We start from the raw sequence: 15,218 nt of genomic DNA on the forward strand, positions 1-15,218 counted from the left end.
AGAAACCTTACAGTTTTCAAATAGCTGTACCATACATTAAGATACACTAACCTTTTCTACATAATCCTGAAACTTGTAACATAATCCTCTCCATTCCCAACGTCTTTTTTTTTTTTTCCCTTTTGCAATCTGTATGAATATATTGCCTAGATATTTATTAAGATTTTTTAAAAGTATTTTGAGGATAGCTAAGTTAGCTGTCATACATCATTTCTGCTGTGTTTCTGTAATGGTCCTGAATTCCTCAAAATTGAAATCAGCTCTGTGAATGTAAAAGACATAAACAGTCAGCCCTGATGACTAAAAAAGGCGAATGAGGTAACGGTAATGCCGGTGAAGCTGTTTGTCTCCAATGTACCATAAATAGTGAAGTGAAATTAAAATTTTTCAATCAACATCAGTTATGCATATGCGTGCACATACACACACGCACACACACACACATATGAAAAAGCTGCCTGATGAGAAGCAGACAGGATGAGAAGTTCAAGCAGAGGTTCTTGAAAATAAAATAAAATAAAATAAAATAAAATAAAATAAAATAAAATAAAATAAAATAAAATAAAATAAAATAAAATAAAATAAAATAAAACAAAAAAGTTGGGCTTTTTTATGCTGTTATTGTTGTTCCTATATGGTGGGATCTCCTAGCTGCAGGAAATGATGGCTTGTAGTACAGACCTCCTTAATTTCCTGCAATCTCTTCCCAAGCAGAATTTACTTTTCTGTGCCATATATCTAAGTCCTATTTAAGCTTCCTCTACTTCACTTACATTAAATGAACAGAAAAAGATAGTATATATCATTAACAGCCATATCTGCTCCCTGTCTTGAAATGTAATGAGCAAACATACAGAAACCCCACTGTTATTAATGTTAATTAGTATTCCCTCTACATGGAGAAAATAAATATAAATACATACATAATAAATAGTAATACATATTTAAAATAATACATAGCACTGTTACAATAATTTGTTCCCTTAGAATTCAAAGTATTTTTAAGCTATTAAGATCTGAAAAACTGCAAATGATTAATAAGGTGAGATAGAGAGTGATAGATGATTTGTCCAAGGTTAAGAAAGAAATCTGTGGCATAATAAGGAAGTCCTATTAGATTTCTTGCCTCCTAGTCTTATTCCTTAAAACCATTCTTCTAAGAGATTGATAGCAATTAGTCTCCGTAGAACCAGGACATCATTTAATGAATCATAAAACAGGAAAAGACTACCTCCCAAAAAAAAAAAAAAAAAAAAAAAGTCTTTCCCATTCCAGTAGTATATTTGTAATGTACAGTGACAGAAGACCGGAAAAAAGGACATTTCTCCTGAGTGGGTTGATTAATTAACATAGATTACCTGAATTCAGTCCAAGAAATCTATGCCAAGGAGGAATCCTGTAGTGCTTTTCCTAACTGAGCCTGGATCAGTCCCCCAAATACATTATCTCAAGAGCACAGAAGGAAGTCATAAAGCCAGGTATGAAACTGCCCTCTCAGAGCAATAAAGACATCCTTGGTGAAGATCATGCGCCAAAGGACAGAAAGAGTGTTTCTCAACTGAGGAAGCTGGGATAAGGAGAACACAGAATATGAACACTATCAAAACTAAGAATAGCTATTTTGTCTGAAATAGGTGCTACAAGATTTCTACAGTTATATTATTTCCTGTTTGATGAGAGATGATTCGAAAGTGTAGGCTTCTATCCAAATCCCCACTTCACTAAGGCTAAGAAGGGATCAGAAATAAGGTTTCTTTCACAGAGTTAATAATGTAATATATTATTAATAATTTTAGTTAATAATGTAAATAGTTAATAATGTAAATTCTGTGAAGGTTGATTTGTTTGTGACAGCTGAATGCATGTTTTTTTCTCCTTTTTTTTTTTTCTTTGCCATAAGTCAACATTAGCTACTGCATAATGCAAAAGTTGAAAATATTATTATTCGAATTTCCTAAACCATATAAAATATATGATAATGGAGACAGTTTGGGCAAGACTGCATTGCATCCATTAGTGTTTTGTTTTGTTTTGTTTTTTTACAAAATCACTGTGGGTTGGTATCCATTACATTCCACATAGCTACTCAAAATAATTTATACAGTGGCTCCCAGAAACCCACATGCTACTGCTCTTTGGAAAAGTCCTTTACTCTTTGGCAAAAGACCTCAAGACTATTCCAGATGCTAAAGCTTCTTGAAATTTTGTCCCTTCACTTAACTGTATTGCATCTGTGCCATTCAGTATCATCTGCAATCTGGCACTCCATAAAACATATATTCCCTATCATTTTTTTGACCTCAAAAGAACTTTGTGCTCTACATTTCTCATTTTCTTAAAAATATGTTATTTGTACAAATGAGAAATCTTCCAAATCTTTATGGAAAGGGCTAAGTCAATAAGAGCTTTGTGAGGAGATACTGTGGTTAATTACAGAATAAGAACATAGACCAAGTTTGAAAGCACCTCAAGAGGTCTCCAGTTTAAGCTCCTGCATGAACCAAGCTCAGGTCTGAGGTCAGAACAACTTGCTCAGGGCTTTATCTAGTCATTTATTGAAAAACTCCTAGGACAACCTGCACAACCTCTCTAGGCAACCTGCTCCATTGTCTGGTTTCTTGGTGAAAAAGAGTTTCCCAATATCCACTCTGTACTTCCATTGTCTCTTCCTCCCACTGTTCACTGTTGTGAAGAGCCCAGCTCTTCCCTTTGTTAAGCTCCTTGTAGTTTGCTGTGCAGGATCAACCTTTTCCCAAGGCTGATACAGACCTCAGCCTCTCCAGCTGAGGTACTCTAGCCCCTGACTGTGCTGGGGTGTATCCCCTGAACTAAAGATGATCAAGATAACTTTAGAGGTGGAGCCAGAAGAATCTCATCAGTACAGTCCTGCAATCGAATGAATCAGTCCTGCAAAGACTAATGAGTGCAGTACAGTGCCAGGTCTTTGGGACTCGAGCAAGGATCTCCCACAGTATTGCACATTCTGTATAGATGATATACGATAATTCAGTATAAGACAAAAATGCATCTGTATACGACAAGTTAGCTCTTGAATAATTTTACAACATGACTATACTGAATGGAACAAGAAACATTATCCTAATGACATTTTCCAATTAATACTAGAAGAACGAGATATCAAAACACAAGATCTGTATTTCTCCTATCATCAATATGCATTTTTGAAAGCAATTGAACAGAAATATACTATTTATAATGCAACTTCTCCTATTCCAGTTCCATCAGGCACAGGCATCTTAGGATGTGTTTATCAGCAAACAGTATATCAAACTGGGAATTATAAAAAAAGGCAAGGGGGAAAGCATTGACTTGGTGTGGAAAGAACCAAATTCAGTAACTATATAAGGAGTATTCAAAACACATTTAAGCACAGGAGGGGTGTGAATCACCAAGTCTGATGTTACAAATGTACCCTGCATTAAAGTCAATGGCAAAATCCCTCAGGATTTCAAAAAACATGAGATCTACAATTGAGAATTCAAATACAGACTGGAAGCCACTCTCAAAGTGAGGATATGCCTGGAGAAGGACTAGTCCAAATCAGTATGTTAGATGATAGAGGTCAACCATGATATTCAGAGCTAAAATGTGCCATTATACTCACGCTCAGTAAATGTATGTCACTGCACTTGCAACTTTCCTTGGCAGCTCAAGTCTGACCTCTGTCAAGGGCCTCAAGAGTGATGTCCAACTCAATTAATACATATCAAAATCTTGCTTATATGGTTAAGAAATAACAGTTATTCACTTTACTTTAGGATCAGAGTCTCTCCAGTCTCTTTAAGGAGAGGTATTTTTACTCTGCTCAGCTCCAACAATCATATTAATATCTTTATTAAGCCACCCTGAGCCAGTAACTGAGAGCTTAGTAAAGCCCTTCTCTGCCTACTATTCAAAGGCAATCACATCAAAGAAACAGTTTTTACTAATTTAAACAGTCATCAATAGACCGTTTATCTGCTGGAGGCCTTCTCAAAACACTTTCTCCTCTTCTTCAGATATATCATTGACCAGGACAATTCCAGGATACTTCCATTACCTACCATCAACTGTAGCCAAACTCCGTATGCACTCCAGTTTTGAGACAGAATAATGCGGTGTCTTTCCATTGATATCAATAGGTTCATTCTGCTCACACTGAATGATTGTTCTTCACCCTTCCCTCCCTTGTCTCTCCCTCTCCCCTCCCTGTCCTTTCATGCTAGGAAAGGAAGGAATTCTCTTTTTCCTGCTCAAATATCCAGTAATCATTACAGCCATCTGCTTCAATACAACAAACTCTTCATAGAAGCCCATCTAAATGACAAATCATTAGAGATTAAGATGATTTATTTTAGTTTTGTACAGTGTCACTGGCTTGAGTTTTAATAAAATAAAAAATAACTAAGGATTTGGGAAGTACTATGGCTTACCTATGTGAAAACTCCCTCTCTTGCCAATACTCTCTATCGCTGCTGACAGACATTAGAACATTCCTTTCATCTCCTTCCTCCTCTTGCAGTTCAACCTATCCCCTTAAGGAGTATTTTATTTCTCTAAGATAGATTATACATTGTATGCAACATGAAAACCTTACACACTTTTTGTACCATTTGCAATGCCTTTCTGCCCACTTCTTAAAAAATAATTAAATCAACCCCCATATTACTCTTTCCATTTTGTATAAATAAAACAAGATTACTTTTCTGTTAGAAACTAAAACAAAAGGATTGGTATTTCCAGATATGTGCATCTAAATTAAAGAAGCATTTTTGAATACAGTCAAACAAATTTCCAAGCCTAGGGGGACCAAATGTGGAATGCAAACTGTGATAAAAAGCAAATATGAAGCATACACATACACACACAAAACACCCCCTTCTATTCATGCAGAAAACATGATCTAATATGGGATCAATTTCTTTCAAATAATTCTTTCTGCATCCCAGTATGATTCCAGGATGTGCAAATTAAGATAAATTTTATGGGTCAAATTCTTCTTACCACTATATGTGCTCAAGTCAACTGAAATTGATGACAACTGGGTGCTGTGTCAGAGGGTGGAATTTGGCACAGAAAGTTACAATGTAAGGAGATGATGTTATAAAAATAAAAATGACATGGTGCTCTGAATGAGGGAGGAAACAATTCTCACTGTGGCTTGGGAGAGAGAAAAGCATAGAGAAGCAGGAACAGTTGACCAAATAGCTAGTAGATTGTCAGATAAATCTCAGTCATCAAAACAGAGTCAACTGCAATGATCTAAATGAAGATTTACATAACAGCCCTTAATGAACTTAACCCCATTCCAGAGCTAACTCCAATGGAAGTAAAGCTACAGCAACTCGAAGTCCTGATCCACTCAGAGCTTAAAAGATTCACTCATTTCTTCTGTATTATTTGGAAATCCATAACAGATATTTAAGATTTCATCATTGCATAGCTTTGTGTCTGGTTTCATTAAACAAAATGCTGCGATGAAACCTTCAGTATGAAGGTTTCCTCTTCTTTCTTTCTTCTATTTTTTAAAACAGAAATGTCTCTAAAAGAAGTCTGTGCAACTTGCAAAATAGAACTAAATCAAAAACAGATTCACATATTCATGCAGATGATTTAGCAGTAATATTTCTAGCAGTGGGAGTTTGCAAATATTATCAAATCCGTGTTCATATTTTATGACAACTGACCGATGAAAACCAGAAGCTATTCTGACACATATTTTAACCCATTTTTCTGCTACCAGGATGAATATGAGCATAAATGTCTTCCTGGTTAAAATTTTGCTCATTTGAATGAAATGTGAAGATGTGTCATGTCCTCAGCTGACTTCCAGAACTATTCAGGATGTCATGTAGCATTTAATTTCAAGCTCCATTTAGAAAAAAATTAAACATCTAACCTGGAACAACTATCCTCCCAGCTGTTGGATGATTCATTTCCATCAAAAGTCCATTGTGCAGCACCTGTTAAAAAGAAATATATATATATATATATATATATGTATATGTGATCAAAATACTATAACTTAACTAGTTCCTAAACTCAAGAGGAAAAAATAAAAAGTACATGTATTATCTTGTTATTTCAAAGAACATCTAAAAATAAAGAGAGCTACAATTCACATAATTTGCTTAATATGTAAAATGGAAGCCCTGATGTTTGACACTACTATCTCTATATGAATCTCAATAAATGCTTTGTAGGACTTTACATGTCTAACATATCTTTAGGCTCCTGTATCCAATATCAAGCACAAGCAACTGTGCTGCAAGCGTGTCATACTTTCCACCACTGACAGACAAGCTAGCAATGTGGAATGAGAATGAAAACCATCACCCACTTTCCCTTTTACTCTGCAATATATATTAAAGGCATACAAGCATCTTACATTCTCTAGTTTTCTGTTACTCAGCAGGTTTTGAGCTCTTAATTGATCATGCTATGCAACGTTGCCCTAGTAGGACAGTATTTTGATATCTTTAAGGAAAGACATCAAAAGTTCGCTGTTTCTTCTGTTCTTTATGGAGTGTATGCTATAACTCAATCCTGTGTTTCTCTGTGTGTGATGACTGTTCACCACAATTTCCTTGCTATTAACCTCAACCAGAAAAAAAAAAAAAAAAAAAAAAAAAGTATGATACCAAAACCCAAAACTCTCAAATAACAGAGAAAAAGAAATTCATAATAGCAAATTCACTGTTCAATGGACGTCTACATCCAAAGTCAATGAGTACACCTTTTAGTTTCCTCACCTATTACTCTGACATCCTTTTAACACTGTTAGTTTAGTCATATAATCAGAAATATTAATATTCTCTGTAATTGAAGTATCCTGTACAGATAAGCCTCCCACTAACCAATTGTTTTTATATCCAATGTGACAACAAATCTGATATAAAATAAGAGTGCCTTGCCAAAGATAATGGTTGTAGAAATGAAGGACAGGAAAAGTGATCACCTATCTATCTTTTCACCTTCTATTGTGAATAACATCAGCAACCTTGACTACTAATGATATGTATTGGTCTAATTGAAAATTTCCAGTAAAGAAGATGACAAATTTCTTAATATAGCCTGTACCAGATTCTACTATTCTTGGCATTAGATTTTTTTTCTCCTAATACAAAATCTAAATATCTTTGTTTTGTATTAAACATCTTCATTCTTATCTTGTCCCCAACTGGATACAGAAAAACAATTACTAGCATCTTTATAACATTCTTTAACATACTGGAAGATTGTAATCACATCCTCCCTCTGTCTGCTCTTTCCTAGACTAAACAAAACTAATCCTTTTAACCATTCTTTCCAGGTCAGATTTTGTGAACTTTTTATCTGGGTAGAATAGCATCCTTAAGAAATTCCCATTCTTGAACAGGTGGAGTCAAAAGGTCAGGTCAGCTTTCTTTTAGCTTGTGGGGTTCATTTATTTAGGTGACATTTAGAAAGGTATTTCTGATAAAAGATGCTGGTAGAAGAAAGTCTGTTCACTGGTCTAATTGTTTGGCGCTGTACCAAATCATTGGTTCTATTTCTCTTTCGGAAGGTTAACACTGATTTTGGTAGGCATTCAAGCGAGACATTCAGATTTATTCTTTTTTCCAAATGACAGAACTGTAAATGCTTGTTTTAGTTCATATTTAGAATCTTTCCAGTTATGCCCTTAATCAAACAGTGTTGAAAGTTTAGTCTTCTTTCTCGATAACTTACATGTATAGGCTTTCTTAATGCATTTTTTGAATTATTTATGAACTGAATGCAAGAAAACTAACTCAATTGAACTTGAAATCAACAGGACATTCAGGTGCACACCCACTTTAGACTGCAAATTAAAAATTACATTATTTGGTTAAAGAACACATTCTCTAGAAACTAACTCAGGGTTCAACAAAATTCATGCCTTTCTGTTCCAGGTCCCTACAATCACATTCTGATTTTGCAGACTTAAAATACTTTTAAAAGATTTCTTTATATTAGTTTCAAATTCCACCTCCTTTTTCTTTACAGAATGAACTAAGGCAAGACTTTTTTATCTTTGAGGATCACTTCTATTCCCCTTTAAAATGGATTAAAGATACGTTCTAAAACTTCCTTTCCACTTTCACGATAAGTTGATTTTCCCTTTCAGATACATTTGATCTAAAACACTGAAATTCTGTAATTCTTGTTACTCTTCTGTTTATTTTCTACAGGTATTACTGATACAGATCAATATACTCAGATCTATCTTTGTTGAAGTACTCAATACTTATAACTTAACCTCCACGCAAGGAGTCTGATGCAATGGGTCTGATGCAAAGACTGATTTTTACCCTCATCATACCATTTCAAAGAATTGTGTATTTCTCATTTCAGCTGTTCCACTACTCGAATTCTCAAAAAGAAAGAAGAAAGAAAAAGAAAAAACACACTTTAGTGACTCCTCCTCATGTTCTCATGTGCATTCTAAAAAATTCATAGAAGCATACAAGACTAGAATGCAATGTTCACATCCTTTACCATTAAAGACAAGGGAAGTCTGAGAACAAATTAAGAGACAGAACTTGAAGGTCTTCTCCATTGTCTTGTACCCCTCCTATGGTTATGATCCTTCTTATGTGGTAGAGTCCTCTATCCATTTCATATCCATACACCTTAACTCAGCATAAGGAATTGATTAATTAAGATGATCATCGAAAAGGTTATAGCCATAAGTAGAATTGTTGTTGTTGTTGTTGTTGTTATTATTATTTATTTTATTACTTTTTTCAATATGGCTTACTTTCCAGGCTAAAAATATTCTATTTCTATATTACCTGTTACCATTTGAGGTTGTGTGAATCAAATTAATGTTTGAGTGGCATTTTAGTCTAAAATCACAGAATCTCTGATCTGTGGTTCTGTGATTTTAGACTGACTATAAAGGATCATTGTAAGCAGTAGATCACTGGAATCAGAAGCATGGTCTGTCCTTCATTAATAACCATTTCATGCCATTTCATTTTATTCTAAATACAGTCATCTAGTAAATTAAAACAGGAACCTCTCTTGTCTGTCTGCTGGTTAATGAACAGAAAATTGATGTCACCATTTTTTAATCTTAGCTCAATGAAAACACTAGCAGTGTTCCACTGTTATCTGTGACACGTCCATGTGGAACTAATTTTTTCTGTTAATACATATTTATGTCTTTCAGCCTGACGCTTGTAACTGCAAAGGCAAAGTCTCTCATATTTGTATGAATATATTATTTTAACATAAAATAATAAAAGAATACTCAGCATCCTACTGATATGAATTGAATATAGTGTTGCTTTGAATTGTGCCATCCTGGTATGTTAGTACGATTCCTACATTAACTTTTGCTAACTAACATTTTTTTTTTTTTCTGAAATTGTGTTTTCTTGCAGACTGAATTTGTAAAATGATATACCTATTATATATATGATGATGCAGAATATATGTAAATTCCTATCATTAGTTGCTGCAATTCTATTTGGGAATTATTTACTGTATATGCAGACAGTATTATATTTGCTCATGTTATAACAGGAAAATATTGTTTAGTGATGGATAATAATAACAGAAGTCATGTTTTAATTTTGTTTAGCTGGCACACATTATTGCATGACTTTATTCAAACTACAGCAAATAGAACATTTAATATGATTGTCTCCTAACCTCAGAAAATAAAAGAATTTAATTTAAAATTATTTCAATATTATTTTCCTAATATTATACGCAAGGAAGTCCACATAGAATCTTTTAAGCACAGATATTAATATTTTACTTGTGTAAAGTAAACCAAAGGTAATTTAATATATTTCATCATGTATATTCTCAGTTATTTCATCATTTCCTCTAAGCTTGTCATGAGAACAAGTATAGAGAATACTTATATCACAGAATCACAGAATTTTCTAGGTTGGAAGAGACCTCAAGGTCATCGAGTCCAACCTCCAACCTAACGCTAACAGCCCTCCACTAAACCATATCCCTAAGCTCTACATCTAAGCGTCTTTTGAAGACTTCCAGGGATGGTGACTCCACCACTTCCCTGTCAGACATAATAACATTAATGATTAATTTTGCTCTTTTCCCTAATGCTGTTATTAACTGTAAGTTCAGAAGTGGTAAAACATTTTATAACAGAGAAATTCCCTTAGCCATCTGCTTTCACAAGGATTAAATATTAACTCTACTTATTTCTCTATTCACACCTTCTTCAGAACTAATCATTCAACTGACACTACTTTTCTGCATTAATATTTATATTACCATTGGACATGTTCAGTTCAGTAATTTTATTTTGATTGCAGTATTTGAGTCTCTTTTGATTCTCATGCTAGTTAACTGACATGAAAAGCAGAAAATTAGAATAAAAGAAACTTTAAATATATATAATTATGATATAAAAATAAAATATGTCTGAAAAAAAATAAACTTCATGCAAGACTTGTAAGGTTGAAAATCTAGATTCAAATAGGGGCTTTATCTTTGACCACTTGAGAGTTAAACTCATTCTCCACAAGTTCACATATCACAAAAAGTGGTACAGGATTCTTTTTCAACTTTCACAGATCCTTCAAGCAAAAAAAAATGAAACCCTCATTTTTCTAGGACTTCTTTCTTCTTTAAAATAGTAAGACATACAGACACTAACACAGTGGTTTTCTTTGGGACTTATTTGTGAGTATTGATTTATCTAAAGGACAGCTATGTAAATTATCACCATTCAGGATATGTCTTCAGGAGAATTTAAAGAAATCTGGTACTTCTTGAACACTCCACAACTTATGGATGTTGCATCACCAACAGCTTGACATTAATCAGCTTAATCAACAGCAGTTAATCAACAGCTTAACTGCTAAACAAGCTAACTGTACATATAAAAAGCTTTGGGTGGCTTTTATTTCAACAGAAAGATTCTATTAGTGAAGTAACAAAAGCTGTGAAACAAATTAATAATGAATGTATTATTAACAACCATTCATGTTCCTCTCACCCCTCAAAAACAAATGGCTCTGTTACATGCAAGTAAAATATTTTATTATATTACTCATGTTGCAGCACAAAGGCAGGTAGGAGAGAAACAGAAATAGTTTGTCTTTTCTCACATGGATAATGGGGTGTTTGACCACCTACTTAATATTTGGCAAATTCTTCAATTATTTCAAGGTTCACTTCATATCATATGAGTTCATTTCAGCTGTAATGTAACTGATTATGCATGTAACCAGTCACCTATGAGAATTTCTGAACTACCAGCAAGGTTTCAAACTCATTCTAGTTACTACCTAAGAAACAATTAACTTCCATATTCAAAAAAAAAAAAAAAAAAAAAAAAAAAGGATTTAAAAAGTTCTAGTTAATGTACATGTAGGGCCATGAGTTCTTGCATTCTGCATATGCATTTGCACAGATACTACTTTTTCACAGTTTTTACAGTTTAATCTAGAGTTCAGTGGAAAGGATTTCCAGGGACACAAAGGAAATGATGTAAACTTTATATATATATATATACATATTTGAAGCCACAAGATAGCTGGCTGTTGGTAAATGTAATTACAACTCATGCCTCCAAACCACACAAAAATAATAAGACTGTTTTTCCTGTACATGCTGAACATAGTGCCACAGCCATAATCACCCCCTAAAGAAGTAAGAGCACATGTTGTGAACAGAATCTTATATTGGAATGCATCTTAAAAACATCTCCACCCAAATAATAAAGATTTTAACTCATATGAAATTTGAAAAGGGAATTAAATATGTCTGTATCTGATGTCTAGCTTAACTTGGTGGTGTATTATTTGAATGATGTTAAGAAGTAGAATGTTTTGCATATCACCATATCATGTTCTCCGCAACCCCTTTTTTTTTCAGTGCAATAGTTCCAGTATTTTCAAGACCTGTTGCAACTGAAAATTATATTTCTAATAATTTTATTCTTCTGTTCTGAAACACAGCTTCTACCTTCTAATATATAGTTTACATGTTCTATTGTATTAGCAAAACACTTCTCTCTACCTGCATCTACCTCACATGTTTGAAGCATCCCACCATTTTATAAAGGAACAGTACCTAAGTTATACAAAACTAAAGTTATTAATAATTTTTTTGAATGAGAGAGATCTGGTTGTTTGTTTGTTAGTTTCTGGTTTCTTTTTAATTTATCTCTTTACTCCTGATCCTCTTATTCTGACACACTAAATTCTGTTAATATATCATAGTCCCTTATGTCACTAGCACCATATCTGTGATACTAAATAAATACAATCAAAAACCATACTTCACTGGAATGCCCTTCCTATCTATATTTGCTTTCTGCTAGGCCACTGTCTTATTTATTACTTGCTCTGGGGATTTTTTTTCCTTTTTTTGTGGGTATGAGGTGATGTTTTTGACAGAGTCTTTCTTATGCTGCAGCTTCGCAACTTTTTATGCACATGCTGTGGGCAAGAGTCCATTTTATTGACATCCCTAGAGATTGGTTGCTGATTCCTAAAGCATATATCTTTGGTTCAAAGAAATCCTGACCCACATAACCACATATTTAAACACTTCTCTAATACCTTCATTGCTGTGTCTCTTTCTTGGTCTATTACAAAATAGTACAACTGGATTCTGTATCAATTCTCAGGATTTAATTTCCTTACTTCTTATTTATTTTCTTTTGGTTGGTTGGTTTTCTCCAGTTTAATGGTGTTTCAATAAACTTATTTCTACAGAAACTTCAATACTGAACTTCAGTTTTACAATGAGCATGACAAAAAAAAAAAAAAAAAAAAAAAAAAGCCTGCTAAGTCCTGAATTTCTTACCTGCCTTCCTGTGTGTCACTTAAGTCAAGAATTGCCACTCAGTTTGCATGCTCTAGAACTAAATGTTCCAAAATGGCTATCATTCACAGTGATGAGAAATTACTTCCTTTATGCTTTATCCCACTGTGACATTTGACCAGCTGAAGGTAGTTGAAGTCACCCATTATTACTACATCATTAGGCTTAGCTGATTCTTTGATCTGCTTTTGGACTCAATATCCGTTTCCTGATCAGAAGGCTCAACCATATACTGCTCCCCCAGCTCTATGACCTAATCTGTCCTTCCTGTTCAGTTTATAGCCAGGTATTACACTCTCCTATTGATTTTTGTCATTCCAACATTCTTCTGTAATGGCTACTATGTAAAGATCCTCTTTCTTTGCCAAGAATTTCATGTCACCTATTTTTTTCCTTTGCACATCTCACATTGGTATACAGATATGTATAGGTTTTGCATGCATTTGGGAAGCAGGGAGTTGGCCACATAATTTTTTATTTAACTCTAAGGTTTGACACTATATTAGCTTTCCAGAATTTCTCAGTTGTTCCTCCTTCACTTTTATTGTACATTTCATTCTTGTTCCGTATACTTTTTGTGTGACTGACATCATTAACAGATGTCTTTAAAAAGTCTGAACCCTCATTTGTCAGCTTTTCCTCAACTCCTGTATGAGGAACTACACTCATTAATTTCCTAAACCAGCAATCTATTTTTACTACAGTTCAAGGCAACCTGTTCCACAGAGGTTATTCCTCTCTCTTCTGTGTAAGCATCCCGATGGAAATCCTACTTCTCATCCTTCAGCTGCAATGCTGAAAATCTTCTTAAACTATGGAACCTACACATTAGCCTAAAAGCATTTCAGAAATGAAAAAAAAAAAAAAAAAAAAAAAAAAAGACAGGCACTATTTTAGTAGTTTCTTTTTCTTTTTCTGGCACTGAATACGTCCACTACAGTGAATTCCTCTCAGGCATCTTATGAAAGTCTGTTCATCAAGTTCTGGCCTCACCATCTTCCTATCTGAGACTCTACTCAGCAAATTGTTTTAGTTGCCAATCTGAACCAGACAATTAATGTTTTTAGCAATTAGTTTCCCACATCATCTTTCAAATTCAGTACCTGAATTCAGTACATATGACTGATATTTAGATGACGTTAGTGTTTTACTTCCATTGAAACTTATTGCTGCAAAATTAAAATAAAAACAATAATAAAAAAAAAAATCCTTGCTGCTAAATCAGCCATAACATAATATAAAAAAGAGACATTAAACAATCCAAAAAATATTAAACAATGAAAACTATTTGTGACAAAGCAGAAATGTCTTTGCCATTGTCTAATCATCAAACACATACTCATTCTTGAGAAAAAGTACTAAATTCAATTTATACCTTACAGTCTAGGTAAATGTAAGACAGCTGCTAAATACGTCTATATAAATCTCAAATGTTTTCATCAGACATATTGGAAAATAATGAGAGTAAAAGAAGATACTTTACTGACCTATTCAAGCAAAGAATAAGGTTTTTAACTATTGTGGAGAAGCAAGTATTTCAGGGGGGTTTATTAGCATATGAGATAATTAATGCTTATAATGAATAGCTGAGAGACTAATAGAACAAGGTTTTGTAACTTAGGACGAAATATACAAAAATGCAAGAACACGGGTCTGTAAGTAACTGCATAAATTTTCTGTTTTACATGTTTACAGACAAAATCCTGATTTCATGGGGTTTCCTGGGTGCTCAAAAATCTGTACCTTTCTCTGGTACAGCTCCCTGACAACCTCTTGTGCCATCAGTCTGGAAGTGTGGCAGAGGAGAAAATCTGCCCTTCCTGGTTAAAAAAAGAAATATATATATATATATATATATGTATAAAGAAACAGTACATATACTCTTCAGATTCATTTTTTTTCCCCTGAGAAATGAAATGTGATTGTAAAACCACACTTCTGGTGGGTTTGAATGTGTAAATCCTAAATTCACAGAAAAGCTTAAGCAAAGCTGGTTGGCTGTACTGCTATTTGGATATGAGACCTGGCTCATCCTGAGAGCAAGATGTGCTGTGGTTGTATTCAAAGCACTGGCTCTGGGATCAAAGAGCCTGTCTCCAGCTGTGGCATACTTTTAATGTATAACACTGATAACTCCAGACTGATCACCTGGAAAGTGCTATAAAAACAGATTGATTTTACTTCTGCCACAGACTGAATACTGTTTGTGCTTCTTTCAGTCAGAATTACCAGTAAGTCAATGCTGGCATTAGTGTTACAAATCATTGTTTTTCCAATTTTTTTCTGACATTAGGTTATTTCAAATATTATACTCAACTTTTAAATATTATGTTTACAGTTTCTCTGCTCAAAAAGCATGTTAAAACCTAATTACAAATTGTTTAAATGCGAGTGAATGA

At 33.9% G+C, this 15,218-nt stretch overlaps 1 protein-coding gene across 6 annotated transcripts in view; it reads right to left on the minus strand.

Annotated features, from left to right (window-relative positions):
* Window positions 1-15,218, minus strand: part of SUGCT (succinyl-CoA:glutarate-CoA transferase) — a 320,540-nt gene that overhangs the window by 44,670 nt on the left and 260,652 nt on the right. For all 6 annotated transcript variants that reach the window (XM_084509771.1, XM_084509769.1, XM_084509765.1 and 3 more), the window contains one exon: window positions 5,900-5,963. In XM_084509771.1, the coding sequence (XP_084365897.1) occupies window positions 5,900-5,963 (64 nt within the window). The remainder of the gene's footprint in view (window positions 1-5,899; window positions 5,964-15,218) is intronic.

This window comes from Aythya ferina (genome assembly GCF_964211825.1).
Source record: "Aythya ferina genome assembly, chromosome: 2".
In the NCBI taxonomy this organism is placed as follows: Eukaryota; Metazoa; Chordata; class Aves; order Anseriformes; family Anatidae; genus Aythya; species Aythya ferina.